General features: G+C 39.1%; 1 protein-coding gene across 1 annotated transcript in view; it reads left to right on the top strand.

Annotated features, from left to right (window-relative positions):
- The window catches only part of LOC126235996 (esterase E4-like), a 150,415-nt gene that overhangs the window by 37,956 nt on the left and 84,622 nt on the right, over positions 1 to 27,837 (top strand). Inside the window, exons 2-4 of the mRNA XM_049944993.1 lie at positions 9,423 to 9,551; positions 16,295 to 16,454; positions 17,012 to 17,197. Of these exons, the coding sequence (XP_049800950.1) occupies positions 9,423 to 9,551; positions 16,295 to 16,454; positions 17,012 to 17,197 (475 nt within the window). The remainder of the gene's footprint in view (positions 1 to 9,422; positions 9,552 to 16,294; positions 16,455 to 17,011; positions 17,198 to 27,837) is intronic.

Raw genomic sequence — 27,837 nt, 5'->3', positions numbered from 1 at the left:
GACTGCATGTAAAATAATCTATTTTTTTTTCTTTTTGGTAATAGATTCCAGAAGGTTAATTTGTCAGTAGCCCTCGTACACGATATCGAAAATCAGTTCTCGAAACTCGGTTTTCATCTTCCACAAGTTCTGTCGCAAGTGTGTGTTGGCCGTTTTCAAACAGTGCTCGAGATGTCGATGAGGCAGAATGTGCTCGACGACGAAATGAAGGATGTGCGCAGAGCAGGGGGAGCTCCCATGGGCCACTCCTCCCCGTCCCCCGCCATGCGGTGAGGCCACCAAAAGAAACCGAACTAATTTCTGGTGGGCAGAGGGTGTGTAGTATTCCATTTTTCCACTAGGGGTGCACAGAGAGAACATTCCAGAGTATGTAAGCCGAGTGCCGTCGCTGAAGAAGGTCAGGAATAGCTTCGACAGGGTTTATAGTGACAGCTGTTTATTGTGATTCTCGTTTTAGCAACGGCTGATTATCGTGAACAGCGTGCGGTCGTGGTATTCTGCTTTTCGCTCGGAAAACGTGGAACTGAATCTCTGAAAATGTCTAAAATGGCGTACAAGGAAGTTGCTACGGAGAAAACTCAAATGTCTGAACGGTTTACGCGTTTAAAAAATGATGAAACGTCAGTTGATGACAAACCTCGTTCTGGTAGTCCTTCCACGAATCGAAAACACGAAAGTGTTGAAAACATTCGTGCAATCATCTACGAAGATCGACGACGGACTATTGAAGAAATTATGGAGCTGTCGGGTATGACTTGTAGTTTAGCACAACGAATTGTGACAGAAAAATTAGGAATGAAAAGAGTGGCTGCCAAATTCGTGCCACGACTGCTGACTGACGAACAAAAACAAGATCGCTTGGAAGCATGCTGTGCTTTGAAAGAAGGGTCTCGGAATGATTGAAACCTTTTTTCAGAACTTATCGCAGGTGACGCAACTTGGTACTATGCTTGCGATCTAAGACTTCAAGCTCGTCTCGCCCCAGGAAAGCCCATCAGGTGAAATCAAACACTAAGTCAATACTGATTTGTTTTTTCGATGTGAGAGGAGTCATCCATTCAGAGTTCATTCCGCAGGGTCAGACAGGTAACTAGGCTTACTACTTGGAAGTTTTGAAAAGGCGCAACAGTTTGCGGTGGAAGCGACTTGATTTGTGGTAGTCGGGTGACTTTTCCATCATAACAATGCCCCTGCTCACACAGCCCTGTCTATATGACAAATCTTGACGAAAAATGGTATGGCCCATGTTCCTAACCTTCTATACTCACCCAACCTTGCCCAGTGCAATTTTTTTTTTCCTAGAATGAAAACAGATGCGAAAGGAAAGCATTTGGCTGGTGCTGCTGAGGTGAACAAAAAGAAACGATGAATTTAAACAATGTTTTGAGAAATGGAGTAAAAGAGTAGGCAAGTGTTTTAGTCCAAGTGGAGAGTACTTTGAAGGGGGCTGAAGGTTTGTGCTTAAAGTGTGAATAAATAAGTTACTTCGAGATAATAAAAGCATTCACTGAAATTTGTTACAAGAGCTGCAAGTAGAGAACTTCAGGGCTGATATATAAAAAGCTAAACTCCGTCCGAATAGACCATGAAGGCACTACGGTACCGACCGGCCGTCGTGTCATCCTCAGCCCACAGGCGTCACTGGATGCGAATATGGAGAGGCATGTGATCAGCAGACAGCTCTCATGCCCATATGCCAGTTTACGAGACCGGAAAGTCTTATACAAATTACTTACGAATGGATGAGAGTGTATTTCAGTATTTGCTCAGTAAAGTGGCTTCTCAAATTACAAACCAGAATACTCACTTGAGAAATGCTATATGTGCAGAAGAGAAGCTCTAGTAGCACTCGAATACCACAGTGTGAAGCGATTTATAAAGCACTGAAGGTGGAATATCTGAAGGCAAATAAATGCTTAGTACGCTATATGGGCAATAAGAACTATTTTTATTTTTGAATAATTTAATTAATAGAATTAATGTTCCAAAAACCACAAAATTAAAAAAAAAGTACGAAGCAGCCGAACTTGTTGCAGCCAGAGTTAAAAAATAGCAAAGTAAAATGGAGATCTAAGATTTTTTTATTTTAGAGAGTGACAACCTCCATTATTCCGGCTTACTAAAAGCTGCCTGGATGTTTCCAAATGCAGAGGTGACTGGCTGTAGCTATGGTTGTAGATAGGAAGATGCCTGTAGCATATTCTACCTGCCCATCAGCACACGATTGGTGGCATGCATTGTGCCCCCACTCCCATCGAATTAAGGTCACTGAAAAGAGTTCCACCCATCGCTGGTCCCAACTTTGAAGCCATGTTTACAAACACGCTTATAGAGGTCAAATAGCTGGCACGATGCCAGCGCTCCAAGCGGTTAAATTTCACATTGCAGTGAACACAAGAGGAACGACTTTTATGATCAGATCTACGATGAGGTTCTAGATTTGAATATATCTCTTTGACAAAAGGCGATATTTGACAAAGTTCCCTATTACACTGTTAAATCTCTTTGACATCAATATTTGACATTTCAGCTTTGACAAAGAAATATGATAGTGTTCTACCGGCCTAATCGTGTGACAGGACAATCACTAGAAGTGTAACGCCCTGCAGCCCATTTTCCCTACCGCTGTCATTACGAGAGCGGACAACATAGTGTGTGATCATCAAGGACAGCGCTTGACGACCTGATTTCTGTGGAAGGAGGAGTGTGAACACTGCGGTTATTCACAGGCGACTGGTGGCAGTGTGTGGAGAGTGTGCCCAGTCACGGAAGTGTTTTCGCAACACCACAACGCCCGTCCCCACACACGTCGGAAAACCACGGCTGCCATCGCTGAAATGGAGTTCCAGGTACTGCCACGCCCACCTAATTCTCCTCACTCGGCCCTCTCGGATTACCACCATTCTCGGGCTATGAAGAAACCGTTGTGCGGGCATCATTTCGCAGCCTTCCCGGAAATGCGAGCAGCTGTCCTGCGGCTGACGCGGGAAACTCCAAAAACGTGATTTGAGGAGGGCCTACAGAAGTCAAAGGAGAGAGAGTGGACAATACTCATGCGACCGCCACATTTTCCCCGAACAGTGCTCCGAATCTACAAATAGGTAGTTTCGCAGCATGAAATGCAGTCACCTGTCGGCTGTAACAAGATATCGATGTAACAAATAAAGCCAAAGCAGCACTTCTAGCTCTTCATTTGGCATGTGCCTAAAGTGAATACCAGTTCTCCATGGTTATTCTTTAACCATAGAATACTATAACAATTTTGAACCCTTCTATACCTATACCTTCGTCTATTCGACTACCACACCTAGGTTTGGCCAGCAAAATTACTAAAAGAGACGCAACAGTAGACTTATGAACCATCGCGCCCTTCCCGTTCACAAAAATAGGGGGGTGGGGGGTATTGAAGAGAAATGTGTTCGTTGAGTCGATTACCAACAATATTCTATTTGGAATATGCTGACCAGTCTGGTGTGAAGTACTGCATACATCGGACGAACGACAAAAATAGTGAAATATTAGCGATATATTACAGCTGGCTTGACGTTCTGGAGCCGGCCGAAGTGGCCGTGCGGTTAAAGGCGCTGCAGTCTGGAACCGCAAGACCGCTACGGTCGCAGGTTCGAATCCTGCCTCGGGCATGGATGTTTGTGATGTCCTTAGGTTAGGTAGGTTTAACTAGTTCTAAGTTCTAGGGGACTAATGACCTCAGCAGTTGAGTCCCATAGTGCTCAGAGCCATTTTTTTTTTTTTTTTTTTGACGTTCTGGAAATAGCAGGAATCTACCAGTTAAGGTTTCATTAGTTTTGAGTCATATGTACTGAAGCCATTTCTGTTTTACCTGCTGGGATATTCATCATTGAAGATAGTAGGCTCTAAGCTTTGAATGTCGTTTCTTTCGTGCCCGCACAATAAATTTTCAATGAGTCACTGAGGGTCCAAAAGCTTGCATTACTCTGGCGAAGGCCATTAAACTTATTTCTACATTGACATTTACAAAAGCTATTACACAGCTCATGTGAATCAAATCAGCATTCACTTCTCAAACCCCGCACTTCCTCGCGTCAGATTCCCAGTGGCGCCCAGTCAGAAGCGTGATGTTTCAGTTAGTAAAACTGCTAAGACCGCTAAAGGACGTTTAACAGAACGTTAGGAGTTCGAAGTGAGTTTTAATTCTTCCATATCTCATTACACACAAACTAAGACACTTTTTTTATTTCCTGTTTCAAGACACGGATTCCTGAGCTCTTAAATCTGGGAAAAGCCATATTCGGATAACTATATTCGTTAACGAAATACTGCGAGAAACGTAGATTAAGAAGAAAGAGGTGTTGTTCTGGAAAGGAGGGGAAGTAGCCCTACAGCGCCCCACACATCTCCCCCTTGGATTCGCTTCTGTTTGTTCATTGATGTTGATTGCTGATTATTATGTTACTATTATGTACAAGAAATGTTATTATTATTCGATTATGCAAAAGATCTATTTGCTTGCTAAGCAAACTTAGTCACATTTTCACAAGTAATTTCAAACAAAAGTAAAAACACTACGGTACGGTACATAAATCTGTACAATTTTAAATTACGCCGCAACTGTTAACAATTAAAATAACGCAAGTGTAACCCATAACTATTCGCATGTAATTGTTTGAAAAATTTGTTTTACTAATATTCAAGTTGAAAATACTCTTCCGAAAATTGTAATTACATCAAACATATTTGCGAAATTTGGGCAGTATGATAACGTATCAGAACTATTTTTGAGTTCGTAAATTTTAACTGTTAGTTCATTCACGTACGGTAATCAGTTTAATAATGCCACGTAAAACTTCCATTGTTACACTTTCATCTACCGGTATAGACCTACTATGCTGCTGTGTTCGCAAAATCAGTCAGATTGTGATTGTTTGGACTGAAAGTTGAAAGTTAATCTCAGTTATCTGAATGTAAACGTTTTGTGATAAAGTATTTGGATCTCATAAAACTGTAATCAGGGTTGGAAATGCTGCTCACGTCATTTTTATTAGAACGCCGAATTTATGTTCCACTGATTTACACAAAGGACGATGGAAGATGCAGCAAACAGACTGCACACACACTAACGAATATAGGGCTACGAGCTCAGCAAAATGCCACTACTATGTAACATTGTCCACCGCTTTCACTAAATTTTGTCGTACGCTTCGTTTTTCTATAAATAAGCAGTACACAAATAAGAATGAAAACTGTGATTTATACAGTTCTGTTGGTAGGGTGGTCAGTGTGTGCAGTACCCTCTGTATCCTAAGTCTATAACGTATGTAGCCTATCCGCTGTGGCTGCCACGGCTTGAGATGTATCAGCTAGGACGTAGTAGTTTTCAGCTGCAGAGTATGTCCCTGTATGGCTAATTTACCTATTTTCTTCCTTCGACATCTGCTTTTATGCTCCTGAATTATTTTTTCTCCAATGTTCTCATTGTAGTTTCTCTATGTCATTTCTTTCAGAAACATCTAAGGTCAGTTGTGGATCATCACCAAATATTAGAAGAAACATAGGAATATACACACATCAAAAAAAGTTTTGGATCACTCCGGTTCCAAGAACTCCTGAAGATCGACGTTGACTGTAGATATTGTATCACAGACACAGTCTTTTGACTGTTCAGAGATGACGCTAAACCCGCCCAAAGGTGCAAACAACCTTGCATGAGCAGCGCCTATTAGACGGAGGGGGTCCGACAGCCGATCAGTTGCAGTCATTCCACCAGGAAAGAGGTACACGGCTCGTGTTGTCTGTAGTTCAACCATGCCTAGACGGTCAATACCGCGCTTCGATCGCGTCCGCATTGTTACTTGTGCCAGGAAGGGCTCTCAACAAGGGAAGTGTCCAGGCGTCTCGCAGTGAACCAAAGCGATGTTATTCGAACATGGAGGAGATACAGAGAGACAGGAACTATCGATGACATGCTTTGCACAGGCCACCCAAGGACTACTACTACAGTGGATGACTGCTACGTACGGATTATGGCTCGGAGAAACCCTGACAGCAACGCCACCATGTTGAATAATGCTTTTCGTGCAGCCACAGGACGTCATGTTATGACTCAAACTGTGCGCAATAGGCTGCATGATGCGCAACTTCACTCCTGACATCCATGGCGAGGTCCATCTTTGCAACGATGACACCATGCACTGTGATACAGATGGGCCCAACAACATGCCGAATGGACCGCTCAGGATTGGCATCACATTCTCGTCACCGATGAGTGTCGCATATGCCTTGAACCAGACAATTGTCGGAGACGTGGTTGGAGGCTCAACGCCTTAGACACACTGTCCAGCGAGTGCAGCAAGGTGGAGGTTCCTGCTGTTTTGGGGTGGCATTATGTGGGGCCGTCGTATGCCGCTGGTGGTCAAGGAAGGCGCCGTAACGGCTGTACGATATGTGAATGTCATCCTCCGACCGATAATACAACCATATCGGCAGCATATCGGCAAGGCATTCGCCTTCATGGGCGACAATTTGCGCCCCCATCGTCCACATCTTGTGAATGACTTCCTTCAGGATAACGCCATCGCTCGAGTAAAGTGGCCAGCGTGTTCTCCAGACATGAACCTTATCGAACATGCATGGGATGGATTGAAAAGGGCAGACGACGTGATCCACCAACCACTCTGAGGGATCTACGCCGAATCGCGGTTGAGAAGTGGGACAATCTGGACCATCAATGACTTGATGAACTTGTGGATAGTATTCCACGACGAATACAGGCAAGCTTCAGTGCAAGAGGACGTGCTACTGGGTATTAGAGGTACCGGCGTGTACAGTAATCTGGACCACCACCTCTGACGGTCTCGCTGTATGGTGGTACAACATGCAATGTGTGGTTTTCATGAGCAATAAAAAGGGTGGAAATGATGTTTATGTTGATCTCTATTCCAATTTTCTGTACAGGTTCCGTAACTCTCGGAACCGAGGTGATGCAAAACTTTTTTTAATATGTATAAAATACTTAAAAGTTTGTAGGCTACTATGAAGAGAAAAAGTGAAAAACTAATCTTACTTTTTCCTCATTTCTTCCGTTACTTTCCTTTGTGTGCCAATGGGCTCCTTGTCCGCAGGGACCCGCCTAGTTGCACCCTTGTTTATGCAACCACCCTGAGCGTTTTCGTGGGCAATTAAAAAGTCAAATGAGCAAAATGTAATGAATTTTGTAAAGAAAGAAATTCATGATTGTATACTTACGCTATATATTTTATATCTTAGTAATTATATTACTAGCATTTGGAGACAACTCAAAAAATTTGTCAGCATCCATGTAACAGCGTTATGATGGGAGCAGCAATTACAAGCATTGCAGCTTCATTAATATGAAGAATGGTTCCAAACCAATTAGACGACAAGATTATCTGGAACTTCCATTTAGTTCTGCGTAGGGAATGTGTTGAACTGAATTAAATATAAGTAAAATTTTACCTGAGTGTTCCTTGTCGCACGCTTCTATTTGACCCCTATATGATCGGTCGCAGTCGGGTGACTTCGTGCCACTCCGGAAAGCATACGCTCATTGCCAGCCTTAGCTATGTAACAGTATTGTGCTCCGTAACAGTAAGTAGTAAGTACTAAGTAGCCGTTGTGTATATAATGTTGATCCGTGTGCGCTGTTACGCCTAGTGATTGTTAGTATTTTCAAAATTAAAAAAAGGGGAAGAGGGTGTCCTTCTAGCGGCATGCTATCAACTTTTGCGTCACTTCTGCGATGCATGAATCCATTACATGATCGTTTCTTTTATAAGCTATAATCTGCCTGCTCCGGGAGCGGGGCTTGTCTCAACAGTCAATGTGTTGCGAACCGATCGCAAGTTTTCGCTCCCATCATCCTCCCCTCAGAGGCCAAGTAAAAGTGTGCCTTTAGTACATTCCATTTGTTATCTTGTATGTGCATAACGTTTATTTATAGTTGATAATATGTTATTTTGAAACTGAAATACTAAATATTGCTTGGACATGAATCTTATTTTTCTTAATGTACGTAATTGTCCATAGCATGTTAGTAAATTGTGTTGCATAACTTAATAATTTCAGTTCTTTTCTTCGTTTCATCAGTTCGTCAAATCAGAAATCTTGTGAAGTTAAAAAATAAAATTTAAATACCACATTTAAGGCTTTTAATTACTAAGTTGCTATAAATGCTGTTTTTGATGGTTACCTATGATATCATAAAATTTCTCCTGTTGGGGCCCAAATCATAGGTTCAGCCTTTGGGTCGACAGAGCCTAAATACAACCGGTCCAGGCGTGAAAGACACAAAAAGTGAAAAAAAATTGTCACGTAAACCAGTAACTCTGTAACTAATTAGCTAAACATTCAGCTGACATTATACAGATAGTCTCTCCTATGGGTCGTCACGAGCTTTTTCTGTGATGTTTCGGCAGATATTTACAGTTTAGTTTTGCACTGTGTAACTAGAGTCAGCCCAAACAAATACTGCTCATCAAGTCTTTCACGCGACACCCAGTGCCGACAGAAGCAGAATAATTTTCAAAGCGGAATTTTATGTTGCCATTCGATTGAGCGGTCCAAAATTAGCCTAGTGCAACATTCGTTTTATCGATCTGTGTTAACAGGGACAAAAAATGGTTCAAATGGCTCTGAGCACTATGGGACTCAACTGCTGAGGTCATTAGTCCCCTAGAACTTAGAACTAGTTAAACCTAACTAACCTAAGGACATCACAAACATCCATGCCCGAGGCAGGATTCGAACGTGCGACCGTAGCGGTCTTGCGGTTCCAGACTGCAGCGCCTTTAACCGCACGGCCACTTCGGCCGGCTAACAGGGACAGAATAACACGAACAACAACCAGTAGTCCAAGCAGACTGCAGAGGCAGCTCTACCCTGGTCCATGCTGCTACCGCCACACAGTCACTGCCGGAGAACTTGTTATTCTTCGCATTTTATTCCTCTTATCAATAAAGATCGATAAAACGAATATCGCACTAGATTACTTTGGGGCCATTCAATCGAATGGTCACACAAAATTCCGCTTTGAGAGTCATTTTTCTCGTAATTGGAAACTAACCGATTCTTTCTCACGGCAATAGGCGTCGCCTGAAAGATCAGATGAGCAGCTTTCGTTTGGGTTGGCGCATAAACCTTGTACTGATATTGTGCAGTATATGCCACAACTTACAAGTTATTATGTTCAAATTGTGTGATCCATTCTTTATTTTCCATTGACAACTGTGCAGTTGTGTCTACCTGGACTAAATAGATTAAACGAGAGTAAACATTTTATGACCAGATAAAACATCTTTCAAAGATCAAGTTCAGTGTGTTGAACGTGACGACGTAAACCAGAACTATCAAATGTTGGTCTCTATGTTATTACATATGCACGTAAATACATAATTCTTTGTTCTCACCAGAGACCAATTTTACAGCCACCAGAACCAGTAGATCCATGGGAAGGCGTTATGGATGCCACAGAGGATGGAGCAAGGTGTCCAGAGGTAGAAAACACTGACAAAACGTCTGAAGACTGTTTGCTACTTAATGTGTATACAACCAACGTAAGTAAAGTTTATTCAATAATAATAGAATCCCTCTAAATGCATAAAAAGTCGCTAAATTTAAGAAGTCAGTGGAAACATTTCTTTCATATAATAATCTGTTATTTCCAGTATGTCCCCTGACATTTCAGCTATTGTTCAATGGGTGCTTAAGAAAGTGTGGTACCTGGAAATATTAGCTCAAATACCGGAGCAGATATTAAAAGGTTTGAAAAACATGGAGTAACTTTGGCAAATGTGGTTTGATCAGGAAACAGTTAAACTCTGGAACAAATCCATTAAACCCCTGAACTGAAAACTTGCATGTAGTATACTGTAACTGCTACAACAGAGGATCCAGGAATAATATTCACCTGATGCTAGAGTACAGTTTCTCAAATGGATCTCATAAATGATAGAAATATTTTCAGGTATAAGAAAATCGTCCTTAGCTTTGTAAACACCCTTTCTGCGTGGCAATTTGCTGGCGAATAAAGCAACATGACTGCCTGGACAGCATTAGTGTGTACATATATCTAAACATACATTCCTTCTTTGCAAGCCACCGTAAAGCGTAAAGAGAAGTGTACATCGTGAATCAAAATCGTTTTACCACCTTCCTATTCCATTCATGGATAAAATCCAGGCATAACTCCCTTATAGGACGAAATTTCATTTACAGTTTTGGACATTATTCCAGAGATTAGAGGAAGTGAATGCCTCTGTTACAGTTATAGACTCTAGGAAAACTTGTCTGGATGGATACACCCTATTGCTTGTTACTTTTGACTGGAGACCAAGAATGTACTCTAATTGTATTTGATCATGAATTATATACTTAATGTTCAAAAAAGCCTGTTCAGTTGCATAAGCCACTAGCACATCCTTAATTTTTTAAGCAACAGCTTGGAAATATTTTGAAGGGTTTCTTGAAATGATTCCACTCTCTACAAGCAGCCTATTGGATCTCATGAATCATTGATTCTCACAGAGAAGTTGTTAGGTTCCCAAAAGAGTCATCTTACTGCAGTATAAAATTATCTTGGTACTCATGTAAGCAGGTTTCCAAATGATTCTTTGTACTGTTCTGAGTTGTGATGCTGCATTATGTGGTAATAGCAGGGTATGTGGGAAAATGTATGCACTAACATCTGTAAAATAATGAATGAGAATGGTCCAGCATTACTGAGAAACTTTAGTTAAAATATTTTGTATTTTGACAGACTGGCTGAAAGCTGTGCAGACCAGATTTAGCAAAGATTACTGAGAGAATAATGCAGTTTGTGAGTCACAAATGGTTTTGCTCTTGGGATTGATATTGTTTACAGCAAATAAGTGTGAAAGGTACATTTCAGTCATGGCAGACACTGAGTATACATTAACATGGTTTGTTTGTATGAAATATCATTTAATACATAAAATATAGTCAATCTTCAGCAGACAAAATGGCTGCTTACCTCTCTTATTCTCATTTATTTCATGGAGTCAAGAAATTTAATTATGAAGTACTATTCCATCGTTTCCACAATACCATTTTCTCATCCATATCCCACCTTCGACACAAGGTCTGGTTTTTGTCTCTACAATACTCATGAGATTTCGGTTTTCCAAAACTTTACTTTTTCCTCAATAAACATCTATATACTGCATTTTATGATCCAATATTACTTGAAACTCTCATTAGGTATAATGTTTTGTGAATATTTCTTTAATATAAAAGAATTTGACCTGCAAAGTCCTACTGTCACTCATAAATGTCACTGCTAAATGATTGTGTTCTATTAAAAACCTAAGTCCGAGATGTTGTAGATATGTAAAAAAAAAAAAAAATAAATAAATAAATAAATAAATAAATAATTCTGGTTTATTATTTCATTCTGCTTGTTTTATGAGAAATATGCATATGAAAACATGGTAGTTGTTTAATGCAGTACTTCTGGTATGCTTCCATGGTGTTTTCATTTTTGAACAATATGTCAACAACAGACCCAGCCATCTTCTTGTGCTGCTGCAAAATTTGTTGGTGTGTATACTTGCTACCTGAACTCCAATCAGACTGTGAATTATTGTTGGTCTCTCCTCCCTATTTACAGGCTGGTTTGATTTCTGATGCCAAGCATGTTCTTTTGTTTTTTAGGGCTCGCTCTGACATTCCGTGAAATGCAAATTCTGTCAGTGTTTTCTAACTGTGGTGGATGTGACGGCTGATGACTTTTTAATGAATTGAGTGCCACACTGTCATTATTATTTAAACTGAAACATCCATCCCTGTTTATTATTTTTTCTGACATCTTTATTTCAATAGGATCCTTAATTATGCTGTCTCAGAACCTTGGCATCTGCACCATGATACTGGTTGCAACATATTTCATTTCATGATTCTATTCAAGGCAGTCCTCAATGACAGCTGGGTGTGTTTGGAATTCCATGGGAATGAGGCATGTGTTACGTGCGGCAGACTGTCAGAACAGTTGAGGATAAATGCAAGGAATATCAGTGACCAATCCAACAAAAATTACCAAGTAAGTCAGCTGTCCCCAAGCGCTGTCTCATATGAAAAACGAAATGAAATACAATGAGACCAGTATTGTGGTGCAAAAGCCAAGTTTCAGGGATGCATAATTAAGGAGTAAATAGAAATAAAGGTCAGAAAACCTAAATAAAAACAGGGGTGGAGATGTCAATTTAAATAAACCTTTGGATCCAGCACTCTATTTATTAAGATCTCACTGGCCACCACACCATCCAGATTTGGAAGACACTGACAGAATTTGCATTTCATGGAATATTAGTGCAAGCTCTGGAAAACAAAAGAGCATCATAGTTGGCATTGGGAATCAAGCACGGTTATAAGCAACAAGATGAGACCAACAATAGTCCTCACTCTGATTGGAGTCCAGACTACAGTGTACATAACAACAGAACTCGCAGCACCTGAAGAAGTCTGTTGGGCCAGTTGTTGAAAATTTTGCATAAAATGGAAACAAGAACTCTGCAAAGCACCCGGGAATAGATACAACACTAGTCAGTCAAGCTGAGATAACGTGAGGGATTACAAAGTAGTTCGACCTGAGTTTCTCCTCATATATACAATGGTACAGGTAACTTACAAGAATGCAGTCAGGTTACATTGTCGAAAACTGCCACTTCAGTTGTCGATGACATCTCCCAGCTGCATTCCCACAGATTATTTGTACATGGTAGTTGTTTGGTTTTAGAAACTATTTTATAAAGCATATAAATGTTCTGACAAGATGCTCTGATCCAACATAAAGAAAAAAAGTGGAATCTTTACCAGTTCAGAGAAAATTAAAAACATGCCTCATTAGGCACCCTTCATATGAATTAACTGAATATCTAGATTAAGAGGATGGAAATTTCTGTTGACTACGTGACAATGTTCATTGTAAAAACACAGGACAATTAGTAATGAACTCTAAGTAGGACTCAGTATTTATCATACTTATGCAGATACATATTTACAAAAATAAAAAAAATTAAAAAACATTCTTATCATGTAAATATTAAGGTACTAATAGTAGATAACCAGCAGCTCTACAGTACAGCTCAGGGGCAAGCAGCCTTTTACAGAGGTTCAGTTTTCTTTACTTGATTAAATTTAAATTGTGTTAGTGTTAGTAACATTAAGTAGCATAATGATAGTTTATTGTTGGTACAGAGTACAGAGTTCCTACAATTTCGTTGTCTTTTGTTAATGTGTGCCTTGACTTTTTCCACCTTTCTGAAGGTTTTCCTTCTTGATGGGGCCTGTGAAACATGATACATGAATGAATGAAAGAACGAATGTTGAATTTTTTTTTTTTTTTTTTTCAAGTGGCAGGCCACTGCACAGTGCCTCGTCTGAATGATGAGTTAGTGATGTTTTTATATGCATAATTAACACAGTAATATACTGATTAAATATGCAAAATGTTTATAATATTTTTACTTCTCCAAATGTGATTGAGCAGCACAGTCAATTTCTTAATGAAACCCACTTCACTTTGGATATATAGGATTTGATGGTACTTTTGATCAGGTGGAAAGAAATAGCCAGTGACAAAGGAATATCTCATCATTCGATATAGAACATCTAAACCCTATACAGTTATACAAATATAACACTACAAATAGAAAAAGAAACAACTACAGGCAAAACAGATGTACTGGTATAAATTTTTGATGATGACAGTCTATTTTCTCTCTATTAAATTTATTGATCACTTAATATGTGAGACAGGAAGCGAAAAGGGATCTCTTGTCAAACACTTTGGATTTAAGTTACTATAATTTTTTACATTCAGCATTAAATTCTGTACAGTATGTAAAAAAAAGAAATAAATTTCTGCCTCTAAATCTGAGTGAGTAATGAGAGGTTGAATATTTATGATGGGAAAGAGGTGTTTTGAGATAATGTGTTTTAAAATTTAACTTTATTACCATTGTTTATTTTGAAGTATTTTAGAAACCAGTTCTGCGTATATATTACCCTTATGATGTCATTTGTCAAATGGTGTAGCATTTTTTAAAGTTAACATTACACATCATGTTGTTAATTCCTTTAGACCTATAGCATATTGCAGTGTACATAAATTTAAAACCAAGTAAACTGGCCCCTAATTGAGAGCGGTTGCTGAACCGAGTGCTGCTGTTTTGTCAGAATGTTGGCATTTTTATTCTTTGTTATGGTCAACTGCAAATTGGCAATGTTAGTAGGAATTTATAACTATTGTACAAAAAGGGACCACTTATCTAGTTTGGCATTACTGGAATCACAAAATGTTCTTCTTTTGTACAAAGCTACTCTGAGCACCTCAAAATGCCTCTAAAATTTAGGAGATATATTATTTTGTGAAGCATTACATACACAGCTGCGAGATTTTGAAAAGTGGGCTCTTGTCAGGCCAATGTTATTTCCCCATAACAACAAGATGTCCATTTTCAGAAGACTGACATCAATTGCTTTCAATAGCATTATTGACTTCATTGGATTCAAACAACTTTGAAACGTATATAAGCATGCACAGTATGAAGTAAATTATTATAATACATACAAAAAATAAAAATGGATATATTAGATGTTATCAAACGTTTTTTCTTATACTGAAAATTTTACTTCTCTAACAAGAGGATCCTTTTTGCTTCCTGTCTTACAGATATTATTGACAGTTAAACAAACAAAGAAGAAATCTGTGTCACAAGAGATTGCAACAGTAGCCTGTTTTGCACAGAAAATAATTTTTGTTCCATGCTGATGCAAAATATCTTGCCAATATTTTTGTCTGATTTTGAAACTCTGCATAAAGCCATGTCTACATATACACTGAAGAACCAAAGAAACTGGCCCACCTGCCTTATATTATGTAGGATCTCCGTGAGCATGCAGAAGTGTCACAACACAATGTGCCATGGATGCAGCTAATGTCTGAATTAGTGCTGGGAGGAATTGACACCATGAATCCTGCAGGGCTGTTCACAAATCTGTAAGATCACATTTAAAGGCACCCCAGATATGCTCAATAATGTTCATGTCTAGGGAGTTTGGTGGCCAGTGGAAGTTTTAAACTCAGAAGAGTGTTACTGGAGCCACTCCGTAGCAATTCTGGATGTGTAGGGTGTTGCATTGTCCTGTTGGAATTGCCCAAGTCTGTTGGAATGCGCAATGGACATGAATGGATGCAAGTGATCAGACAGGATGCTTATGTACATATCACCAGTCAAGAGTTGTATCTAGACATATCAGGGGTCCCATATAACGCCAATTGCACGTGCCCCACACCTTTACAGAGCCTCCACCAGCTTGAACAGTCTCTTGCTGACAGGCAGGGTCCATGGATTCATGAGGTTGTCTCCATCCACTTGATGCAATTTGAAATGAGACTTGTCTGACCAAGCAACATGTTTCCATCCATCAACAGTGCAATGTTGATGTTGACAGGTCCAGGTGAGGTATAGAGCTTTGTGTCATGCAGTTATCAGGGGTACACAAGTGGGCCTTCAGCTCCAAAAACCCATTATTGATAAGGTTTCGTTGAGTGGTTCGCATGCTGACACTTTTTGATGGCCCATCATTGAAATCTGCAGCAATTTGTGAAAGGGTTGTGCTTCTGTCATGTTGGATGATTCTCTTCAGTCATCATCAGTCCTGTTCTTGCAGGATCTTTTTCCAGCCACAGCGATGTCGGATATTTGATGTTTTACCGGATTTCTAATATTTGTGGTTCACCCTTGAAATGTTCATACAGGAAAATCCCCACTTCATCGCTGGCTCGGAGATATTGTGTCCTGTCGCTTGCGTGCTGATTATAACACCATGTTCAAACTCACTTAAATCTTGATAAGTTGTCATTGTAGCAGCTGTAACCATTCTAACGACTGCACCAGACACTTGTTGTTTTATTTAGGTGTTGCTGACCACAGTGCCGTATTCTGCCTGTTTGCATATCTCTGTATTTGAATACGCATGCCTACACCAGTTTCTTTGGTGCTTCAGTGTATAACTTATTTCATATTTTTGTTGTATAAGTATATTGTGTGTTGTAAACTGTCATCATTGTTACAATCAGAAATTATGTACGTAATGCTGCAAACCAACAGTTCTTAAAATATTTGTTCAAATATTTGCAGAATCTAGTAACCAAATACATAAACCAAATAAGTTATCACATTTCTCTATCTTGTGATAATTACATTACACTGTTATTCATTAAAAAGAATTTCCATTTAGCTCTTTGTCAAATTTCATGTATGAATCATTATACCAGTTGTCAGATAGAACAGGCAATCCTAAGAGACCAGTGATGATTTTCCTTCACCCTGGTGGTTTTTACGTCTACAGAGGCACCAGTGACTTGTTTGGTCCACAGTACCTAATGGATGAAGACATAGTTCTGGTGACACTCAACTACAGGCTTGGAGCTTTGGGTATGTAAATGAAATGAATGCATTAACTCCTAACACTGTAGAAAAATGTGCTAGGCAATGCTTCAAACTATATACCTGTTCTTTATAGATTGAAATACCTAATTTTCGGAAACCAGTGATTTAATAGGGAAACATGTGCATAAAATAAAGATTATTGAAATAAGTATAAGTCAGATCTTGACTGGCTGGAAGGATTAAGGAGGTGATGAATTTGATGTCCCATGACAGCAAAACCATTATAGTGCTGGATGTTGGTCCGTATGCATGCGCAACATCAACAGTAGCAAACCAGGAGTCTGGTGGGAATGGAACAGATGTTGTCTAAAGGCAATGGAGAAAATTAGTAGTGTTTTGGTTACAGGAACAGAGGCTATGGGATGTTTTGGAATTATGTTGAAGAGACTACTGTTTATTTCATTCATACTTGTAAGATCAGATAGTATTATGAAAAATAATTTTACTATTCCTTAGTTCAGATTGTATCCCATAAGACAATAATGTAGACTCTACAAAATACACTTCTTAAATGATTTCATAAATTAATGATTATGCTGCAGGATTCCTGAGCACCGGAGACTCAGTTCTTCCTGGAAATAATGGATTTAAGGATCAAGTGATGGCTCTCAGATGGGTGCAGCAGAACATTGCTGCATTTGGTGGGGATCCAGATAGCGTGACACTTGCTGGTTATAGTGCTGGTGCTGTCAGTGTATGTTTGCACATGTTGTCCCCAATGTCTAAAGGTATGCGCTACATATTCTCAAAAAAAGTGTGTGTGTGTGTGTGTGTGTGTGTGTGTGTGTGTGTGTGTGTGTGTGTGTGTGTGTGTGTGCATAACAGTACACGCATCCACTCAAGTAGATTATACACATATATTTTTCTGGCTCAAACAAAGCAGAAATAAAGTGGTTGACAGACCGAAAAAGAAACTTGAGTAGCTGATTCTGTAAGCTGAATCTGACCAAGAATCTGCTGAATGGCAAATGCAGTGCAGAGTAATTATTTCACTTTCTATGATCTGAGGATACCTCAGGCTCTCAAATACTGTTTGCTGCTGGTCTTACATTTTTAGTTTCTCTGCTATCACACCTAGCAGTGTCTCCTTGAATCTGAAGACTTTACTAGTTATCATAATTACAAGGCCATAGTATTGTATTACTAAAATTTGCAAAGACTTTCAATTTTTTATAAACACTTGTCTTTTATTAATGCCTATCAGAAGTTGGAGGAAAAAAGAAAAATCAGTCCTTGTATTTTGTAAATAGCCTCATTTTCCTAGCCTTTTCCTCTGTTTTATCAAATGAAGAAATCTGTAACCTGAAAACTTCCAATTATGTGTAGCTGTTGTTTCATAATGCTTTTCCTGTAGGTTGCTAGTAGAAATGCGTTTTGAATTTTTGAGATGTAATAGGTACCAATAAGATCAAGTGAAACAAAATTTCAATGCAAACACACTAGTTATCTATAACTCATAATTAAAGAGAACTTCAGAAATGTAGAACAACTCAAGACAAGTGTTAATGGAGAGCAGCAGCCATAAGAAAATAATTCTGCTGACTGTGTTAATAATTGATTATTATGATTCTTCTATTTTTTTGTGTAACTGAGACCAATAAAATTAGTAATTAATCTTTAATAAAAATGACAATAAAAATAATCTTTATTTGCCCATAATGCTGTACAGTCTTGAACATCATAATTTTTTGTACTTTTACAACAGTGATATATTTCCATAAATATAACAATTAGCACTTTAGGAACTGTTACATAAACATTTGCCACCGAGCCTAGAAGAATTTGAGTGAATATAAACATCGATGATAATCACATCTGGTACATGTTCAGGTACTTTGTTGTATTTCTGGGAGGCGCAAGCGATGTCTACAGAAATGAAATGGAGAGTGTCATGCGCGATCTTAAACAGTGCCTGAGAAACCTCACTCACGCGAACATAGTAATGGTCAATGTTCCACATCGCTATGATCTTGTAAGATGGTCATGTGTTAATATGGAAATAAAAAGTGCCAACAATCAGTTTGAAAAAATTTGCAGACATTTTAAAAAAGTTAAATGTGTTGATAGAAGCAATTTTGGATGTAGATTCCACATACAACACAGGCTTCACCTGAATGGCTTGGGGAAAGAATATTTGGCAAACCTGGTAACCCAGGAAATATAAAACCTCCAAAAGAAATTCAAAACCAGAATGATAATTGCATAAACATCACCAGACTCCATAACAGAAGCACTGAAAAAAGAAGTAAAAGTATTAAAACCATCAACAGCACCAGCAAAGCATTTAAAAAAAGATAAAGTGCTGACAGAAAGAACAGTGGACAGCAATTTGAACGACAAGAGAACTACAGTTCCTCACCATCCAAATATTATTTTAGATGAAAACAAGAAAAACGAGAAGACTCCAAGTTCACAAGAAAGCACAGCAATAGTGGCAAAACCAGCATTGGAAGTGTCAGAAACAGCATCACCATCTGGCAGTATTAAGTGCGTTAGCAGCAGCACCAATAGCAGCGACAAGCAACTCTCCGCAGTCCAGTGTACAGGTACGTCCCAAGAGGTGCAGGAAACCTGTCATTCTCAAGGAGTTTTGGTATCTCACCAGGACACAGGAACAAATATGACAGCACAAAACATAAATAAAACTGTAACCAGTTTTCACCCTAGTCACCTGCAGATTTTAAGCCTAACATTCAGTGCCTTAGAAATAAGTCACTGGAACTTCAGGTAGCAAGGAATGGTGCAAACATTGACTGAATGTGCATCATGGAACATTGGTGCAGAAGTTTTGAACTAAGTATCATTAATATTCATCCATATAAGTTGGCAAGTCAGTACTGTACAAAAAACGCCAAAAACAGAGATGTATGTATCTTTACTAAACCAAGTATAAGGTGCAAAAGAAGGTGTGAAGCTGAATCATTGAGTGTGAAAGTCATCCATACAGTTGTATGAAATACAGGGAAAAGTCATAGTCATAGCAATATACAGACCACCTACTGGGATGCAGACATATTCATTAACCAATTAGAAACACTGCTTAACATTCTTTTTACTGAAGGGGCCATTGTAGTTGTGTATGGGAATTTCAACATAAATCTTATGAATGAAAGTAGGCTAAATAATTTATTCCTAAATCTATTATGTAGTTTCAATCTGTATCCACACATACACGAACCCACAAGAATAACATTTAATACAAAAAGCCTTGTAGATAATATATTTTCAAATATACAATCCACGGGAGGACAACGGTTCAATCCCATGTCCGGCCATCCTGTTTTAGGTTTTCTGTGATTTCCCTAAATCTCTCCAGGCAAATGCCGGGATGGGTCCTTTGAAAGGGCACGGCCGATTTCCTTCCCCGTCTTTCCCTACTCCGATGAGACCAATGACCTCGCTGTTTGGTCTCTTCCCCCACACAATCCAATCCAATCCAAATATGCAATCCACAGAAGTAGAAGTAACAAATACTGATTTGGGATTATCAGACCATAATGCTCTTATCCTCAAATTTCCTTCAATGTCACTGCAAGGAAAAAAAGTGTACTTCAGGTATAACAGAAAATTTTCCACTGAAAACTGTGTAGAATTTACAAATATCCTAACTAGTGAGTCCTTGGCAGACGTACTGTCCCTAACAAATACAAATGATGCATAAAACACTTTTTCTTCAATTTTCATGGGATATTTCAAAATGTGCTTTCCAAAGAAGCTGTCAAGAATCACATCAGTTCACAATACAAAGCCAAGTTCTTGGATCACAGCTGGCATCAAAACTTCTTGTGGAACTCTAAAGAGATTAAATTCAAAATTGAATACATCTACAGATCCACAGTTCATAGAATATGTTAAGAATTACAAGAGGGTACATCGAAAAGTTATTGCCAAGGCAAAATTTATGAGTAATGACAAGTTAATAAGACAGCCTGGTAACAAATCAAAAGCCATATGGTGTATTGCGAAGACTGAAAAAGGAAAGAGATGCCAAGATCAGGACATCATTCTCAAAAACACAGAAAGTATCAATATTAAAAAACAAGATTTGCCAAATACATCAACAATTATTTCATAAATGCAACAACTTCATTAAGCTCAAAATTTACAAACCAAGAAAAACCTGAATTTCCAAAATCTGCTTTTAGCATGAGGATAGAACCAACAAATGAACATGAAAACATGAAGTGTTCAAAGTAATAAAGTGCTTGAAACCTAAAATGTCAACAGGATTAGATGAGGTGCCTGTTTATATTATAACAATGACAGCTGCACAAATCGCAAGGCCCCTGGCATACATAGTCAAAGTATCATTTAGTGAAGGAGTGTTTCCAGAAAGGATGAAAATGTCAAAAGTGAAGCCCCATTATTCAAAAATGGCAACAAGCATAAGGTAGAAAACTATTGGCCAATATCGCTCCTTCCAGTATTTTCCAAAATAAAAGAAAAATTAAGGAAGCACAGAATCAACAAATATTTAAATGACCATAAGTTACTAAATAGAAATCAGCATGGCTTCCAGGCAGGTAAAAATACAGAAACAGCACTAATGTGCTACACTGAACAAATAATCAAAAATCTAGAAAAAGGCAACAGCATAGTAGGAATAAATTTAGATCTCTCCAAAGCATTTGACACTGTCAATCATGGCATTCTTTTAGAAAAACTGGAAGCATTAGGTATTCATGGGACAGGGAAAAAGTGGTTTGAATCATACCTACAGAACAGAACACAGATTGTAGGACTGATGTCAGATTATTCCAACCACAAAATATATTTAGTGTCAGATGCAAAAAAAGTAGAAATAGGAGTGCCGCAAGGCAGTATTCTAGGTCCCTTATTGTTCCTTGTCTACATAAATGACTTTCAGACCTCAGATGGAGCAGCAGAGGCCATACAGATGACACTAGTGTGATAATAGGTGCACAAAAGCAAATGCTGCAAACAACTACTGATCAAGTAATAAAGAATGTTCACACTTGGCTCAATGCAAACCTGTTGACATTAAATGCAAATAACAAATTATATGCAGTTTGGGAAAATATGTTAAAATGTAAAACTTGATCTGTTGTTGGGTAACAAGGCCATAGACAGAGTGGCATCAACAAAATTGCTGGGGATTCATGTAGATGATAATCTTAATTTTAATGACCATGTAATGAAACTTGTGCACAAATTTAACTCAGCCTGTTTTGCTCTTAGAATTATTACAGATGTCTGTACTGCAGAGGGTGCCAGGATGGCATACATTGGCTATGGCATATTTTGGCTATTTTCAGTCTCTAGCAACATACGGAATAATATTTTGGGGTTCCACCACTTGCCGTCTAAAACAAATATTTCTGTCAGAGAAGAGGGTTATCCAAATAATAACACACAACCATCCACAGACACAATGCAAACCCTTATTCAACAGGCTTAAAGTTCTAACAATACCTCCCTTATATATATACAAATGTGTTTTATAAGTTAGGGCCCGCCTTGCAGATTTTCAAACAAATGCCGACTTGGGTAACTACAATGCTTGAAACAGCACAGCATTCCATACTCAGTGAACAAAAAGAACACAAACACAAAGGCATGTGAGCCTTATTGGTACAAAACTCTTAGAACATACTGCCAGATAACATCAAAAAGTTAGAAGATGCAAACAGATTTAAAGTAGAATTTAATCAGTTTCTACTTGAACAATGTTTTTACGCAGTAAATGACTATTTAGGCCAATAAACAATTCTGATAATGTTTATATTAAGGCAAAACTGAAAACACTTGGCTTTCATCCCCTAAAGTTTCTGTTAATTTTGTATATCTGATGGACAGCTGCTGAGTGTGGTAAAATCTTTACTGAATTATTGTAGTGAATATAAGGTCTTCCTGTTTAGGGAAGACAAAAGTGAAGCCTTAGGGCAGACAGACTATGCAGTTACAATACTAATCATAGCGTCTAAGCTTTCACGGCCGGTGTCTTCATTAATTGAAACTTCCAGGCTGAATTACCGTGGTCCATATATAAAACTTCTTCTCCTTCCTGACATTTTGTTGCCGGCTGTGGGCAACATCTTCTGAAGTGATCTTCTGAGAAGATGTTGCCCGCAGCCGGCAACGAAATGTCAGGAAGGAGAAGAAGCTTTATATATGAACCACGGCAATTCAGCCCAGAAGTTTTAATTAATGAATTACAATACTGTTAGTATACAAGTATAAAAAGTTGTATTACTGTGTTTAGTATGACCAAGTATTATTCTTTGTACATTTTTTTGTACATTTTTGTATGTATTATTCTTTGTACTACTTAATGTAAAAATTTTTATGTTCCTTTGGCACAAATTGTTTCCCATAAACTTACATGTACATTGGACAACATCCGTACAATATTTATTGTCCATGGATGGATAAATAAAAATAAATACAATTCATTATGCTCAATGTTTCATTCTTTTTTACAAACGTAATTGTCTTAAGCACATATGATGCATACACAATCAGTATGCGAGGTCTGTTCAAAAAATTCCGGAACTTTGTCCACAAAATTTTTCTTCACTTACCTATTATTTATTGTGCATCATCTCCTTCAAAATACTCTCCTCCACAATTGGTACACCACTCCCAATGTCATTTCCACTTCAAGAAGCAGTCTTGGTACACCATTTGTTGGTTCATGCGAAGCGCCATCTGCGATTTTCTTTTAGCTTGTGTATCGTTGCGAATCTTCATCCTTGCAAGGGGCTTTTCAGCTTTGGAAATGAAAAAAAGTCTGCAGGGGGCATGTCCGGAGAGTACAGAGGATGAGGCAGCATAGTGATTTCGTTTTTTGTGCTCTAGTCCCACACCAACAGGGATGAAGATCTGGGTGCATTATTGTGATGCAAGAGCCGTGAATTGTCTCACCACATTTAGGCCATTTCCTTCTCACATTTTCTTGCAGGCATCACAACATGTCCTGATAGAATCATTGATTAACAGTTGTCCCTGTGGAATGAATTCATTATGAACTAATCCTTCAAAGCCAAAGAAAACTATCAGTATGGCTTTTACATTTGACCTGACCTGACATTTTAGAGAGCCTTTCCTCACCCTTTGTGAAGATTGAACCTTGGTCTCAACATCATAACTGTAGACCACAGCTCATTACCAGTTATGATTCTCTTAAGTAATATCTTGTTCTCATTTACACAATCCAAAATGTCTTCACAGATAGCGAGGTGATGGTCTTTCTGGTCTTGACTCATGAGCTGTGGGGCAAAAGTGGTGGCAACTTGATGCACTCCATGCTGCTGTGTCAGGATTTCATGACACGATCCAACTGCAATCTGCAATCTCTTGGACGGTCAGTGATCGACTGGCCACATGATTCTGTTGACAACCCTGACATGAACATCGTCAGTAGACATCAAAGGGTGTCCTGAAAGAGGTTCATCTTTAACTTCCATCCAGCAATTTGTAAACTGTTTGAGCCATTTGTAACACTGAGTATGGCTTAAGCACTCATTACTGTATGCTTGGTGCATCATTTTTCTGTGTCTCTGTAAAGATTTTCTTGAATTCCACACAAGATTTAATGCAGACATGTTGCTCCCTAATTCTGCCATCTTGAAATTCACAAAGTGTGTGACACAGTGTTTTACTCAATACAGTACTGAACAGAAACTAACAGACATGTAGCAATGAAGCGTCTGGCAGTTACACATTAAACACAGGTGTGTGCAGGGATGCCAACCTCATTTTGCTCCAACACATCGCTGGCATGAAATTACGAATCTTCTGAAATTTTTTGAGTGAACCTCATATTATAGCTGACAAAGTGGTCCCTACAGGACTGATTTTATTTATATTAGGAATTATCCTAATTTCTCTTGCCTGAAGCCTGGATATTCTATCCATTTATGAGGGTATCTCAAAAAGTAAGTTACATATGTCATCCCATGCTAAGACCAATGTGCAGCAAGAATGATGCATTGTCAGAAGAGAGTGCATGTTCAGGGTTTCCTGCAGACTCAGTTATACTGTGGTATAGACAACAGGTGTATCACAGTGTGGGAGTGAATAATGCAGCAACTTGAAACATACTCCAAAGTTGAAATATGCAGAACAGTGTCATCCTTGTGGGCAAAACATCTGAATTGTACACAGATTCACCATGAAATTCTTGGCGATACATGGATCAAACGCAATGTCACACCCATCCATAGTGAAATGTGCCAGCAGTTTGACCTAGGCCACACAAATGTGGGTGATACCAAGTGAGAAGAAGACCATCAACATCAACCATAGATGACAATGCCCATAAAACAGAGGAACCAGTTACCATGAACTGCAGGTTTTATGATAATGAGGGTATTCACACATTGGTTATCGAATGGCTTTGTGACCAGTGGCAGATTTCTATCATTGATTAACTGAATATTGGTAGAACATTCCAACTATTGTTTACTGAGACTTGGAGACTATGTTGAAAAATAGTGTCAGATATCTCTATCACCCCCAGTAACTGAGTGGTCAGCACAACAGACTGTCAATCCTAAGGGCCCGGGTTCGGTTCCCAGTTGGGTCAGAGATTTTCTCCGCTCAGGGACTGGGTGTTGTGTTGTCCTCATCATCATCATTTCATCCCCATTGATGCGCAAGTCACCGAAGTGGCGTCAAATCGAAAGACTTGCACCAGGCGAGTGGTCTACCCAACGGGAGGCCCTCGTCACATGCCATTATTATTATTATTATCACTATGAAGTATAGTGAAGCATTCAATAAAAGTTACGTGGCCTGCATTATAATGTGTAACTTACTTTTTGCAGTCCCCTTGTAGACAGTGTGTGCTTCACCACAAATTTTAGCCCCAGATTACAAATGAAAGTGGATTAATCCATATTATATTTATTTAAGAACAGCATAAGTTATTATGTTTGTGACACTTTTAGTAAATAAATATTGTAGCTAATATTTTTACATGTATAGCAATATGCACTTTCCATGTAAGATATTCATCCATCAAAATGCCTAAAAATTTATGTTTATCATATTTTTCAGCTGTAGACAGTGATTCATTATTTATGTCTGCTTGAGATTGCTTATAATTTAGTAAAAACTTCATGACAACAGTCTAGTCCTTACTCTATGTTGGTTTATTGTTGATCAGACATTCTACTATCAGTTCAAAGTTATCTTCATTGTTTTGGAATGCTAGCCATTCGGTACAGCCCCAGCTACTAAATGATTTATCATAGAATATTTGTAGAGCACTTTAATAATTTTCATAGAATGAGATCTATCCACAAACTGCAAGACTAGAGATCTGTTTGCGTTTGCAAGATCTCTGACCTAAAATGCAGTGCCTGACCCATAACCTACAGAAGTAGCCAAAGTATAAATTTGACCACAACGTCACACTAACTTTTGGGCTTTTGTTTTTTTCTACTAAAAGATCACACATTCACGCACATACAACCACACAGATTCACAAATGCACACTCCTGTGACCATGACAAGACTGATTATCATTATTGAAAGCAGTTGCCTGCACTGATGGAAGTGGGGAGGAGGTAAGGAAGGAAGCAAGTGGGGAGGAGGGAACGACATAAAGTAGTTAGAAAAAGGCAGGTCTTTTGGTAGATGACTCAGTGGCTGTACAACAAGACAAAAGGATTACAGACAGTAGAGAATTAAAGAGATATAGAAAGGGGGAGAGGTGAGAAGGGAGGTGGAGAAGGAGAGGAAGTTGAAAATGAAGGACAGGCAAAAGGGGAGAGGGGAGAGAGAGAAAATATTCACTTAGGAGGAAGAAGTGTGGTGGGGCAGGCAGTACATGATTTGGATGGGGAAGAAGTGGTGTGGGCAGAAAAGAAAAGGGAAAGGGTAAGTTGAGGTAGTGGGAAACAGGTTAGTGGAGGTTTAGGCCAAGGGGATTGCAAGAATGCAGGATTTGCTGGAGAGACAAATCCCACCTTTGTATTTCAGAAAATATGTGCTGTATGAAAGTATCCAAATGGCATGCACAGTGAAGCACCTGTAAAAGTCAGTTTTGTTGTAATGACCAGGACATTTGGCAACTGGATGGTCTAATTTTTGGTTTGTCAGAGTTTAGCAGTTCCATTCATGTGAGTAAACAGTCAGTTACCTGTTGGGCCCACATAGAGTGCTACACAGTACTTGAGGAAACTGACTGATCAATGTGTCTGACTGCTGTGCAGAGGACCCATCTTCAATTCCCTATACTGCCAAGAATGTTTCCTTGGTGAGAGGATTGGAATGGGGTGCACTCAGCCTCATGATGCCAACTGAGGAGCTACTTGGCCAAGTGGTAGCAGTCATGGAGGATGGCATGGCAGTCAGTTGGTACCAGGATACATTTATGGATGTGCTGGATATGATTTTCTCTATCAGTAAAAGTTCTGGCAGGATTATTGGCAATTTTGACAACTTCTGCTTCTCACTGCAGTTGTGACATCAACAGCTGGTGTGGCATGTAAAGAAAGAGACTTATAGGTATAGAATGGGTGGCAGCTGCTAAAGTGAAATTACTGATGCTGTTTGGCATGCTAGATATATAAGGACATATTTATGGAGTGATCCGAGAGGTGGAGGTCAACATCTAGGAAGGTGGCTCATTGTGTTGAAAATGACCAGGTGAATTGGTTTTGGGGGCAGGTGTTGAAGTTACTGAGGCAAGAGTGAAGGTTGTCCTTGCCATGAGCCTGAATCATGAAAATATCATCAGTAAATGTGAATCAGACAAGCAGTTAAGGTGTTGGCTGGAGAGAAAAGATTCCTTCAGATGGCCCATAGATAAGTTAGCATAGATGGTGCCTTGGAATGCCACCTACCCCATGTCCTCGTGATACCACACTCACCATCTCTTTTCTAATACTCCTGGTCAACCACGTTGTGACCTACAGTTATTTCACTTTTGAAGGCCATATGTATGAACAAATCCATGGTACTGCCATAGGTAAACTTATGGCACCATCATATGCTAACTATTTATGGGCCAGCTGGAGGATTCCTTCATCTCTAGTCAATGCCTAAAACCCCTCATCTGGTTTAGATTCATTGATGGCATTCTCATGATCTGCACTCATGGCAAGGACAATCTTCACTCTTTCCTCAGGAACCTTATACTGCCAACTCCTAAAAACCATTTCATCTTGTCCTTCTCAACTCAATGAGCCACCTTCCTAGATGTCAATCTCCAACTCTCAGGTGATCCCATAAATATATCTGTTCATATCAAGGCCAGAAACCACCAGCGATTCATCTACTTTAACAGCTGTCACCAATTACATGCTAAAAAATCTCTTCCTTACAGCCTCACCACCCATGGATGCTGCATCTGCATTGGAAAACAGGAGTTGTCAAAATATGTCAATAATGCTGCCAG

This window comes from Schistocerca nitens, chromosome 2 (assembly GCF_023898315.1).
Source record: "Schistocerca nitens isolate TAMUIC-IGC-003100 chromosome 2, iqSchNite1.1, whole genome shotgun sequence".
NCBI lineage: Eukaryota > Metazoa > Arthropoda > Insecta > Orthoptera > Acrididae > Schistocerca > Schistocerca nitens.
Note: the sequence above shows the minus strand (reverse complement) of the source record. Positions and strands in the feature narration are given on the sequence as shown.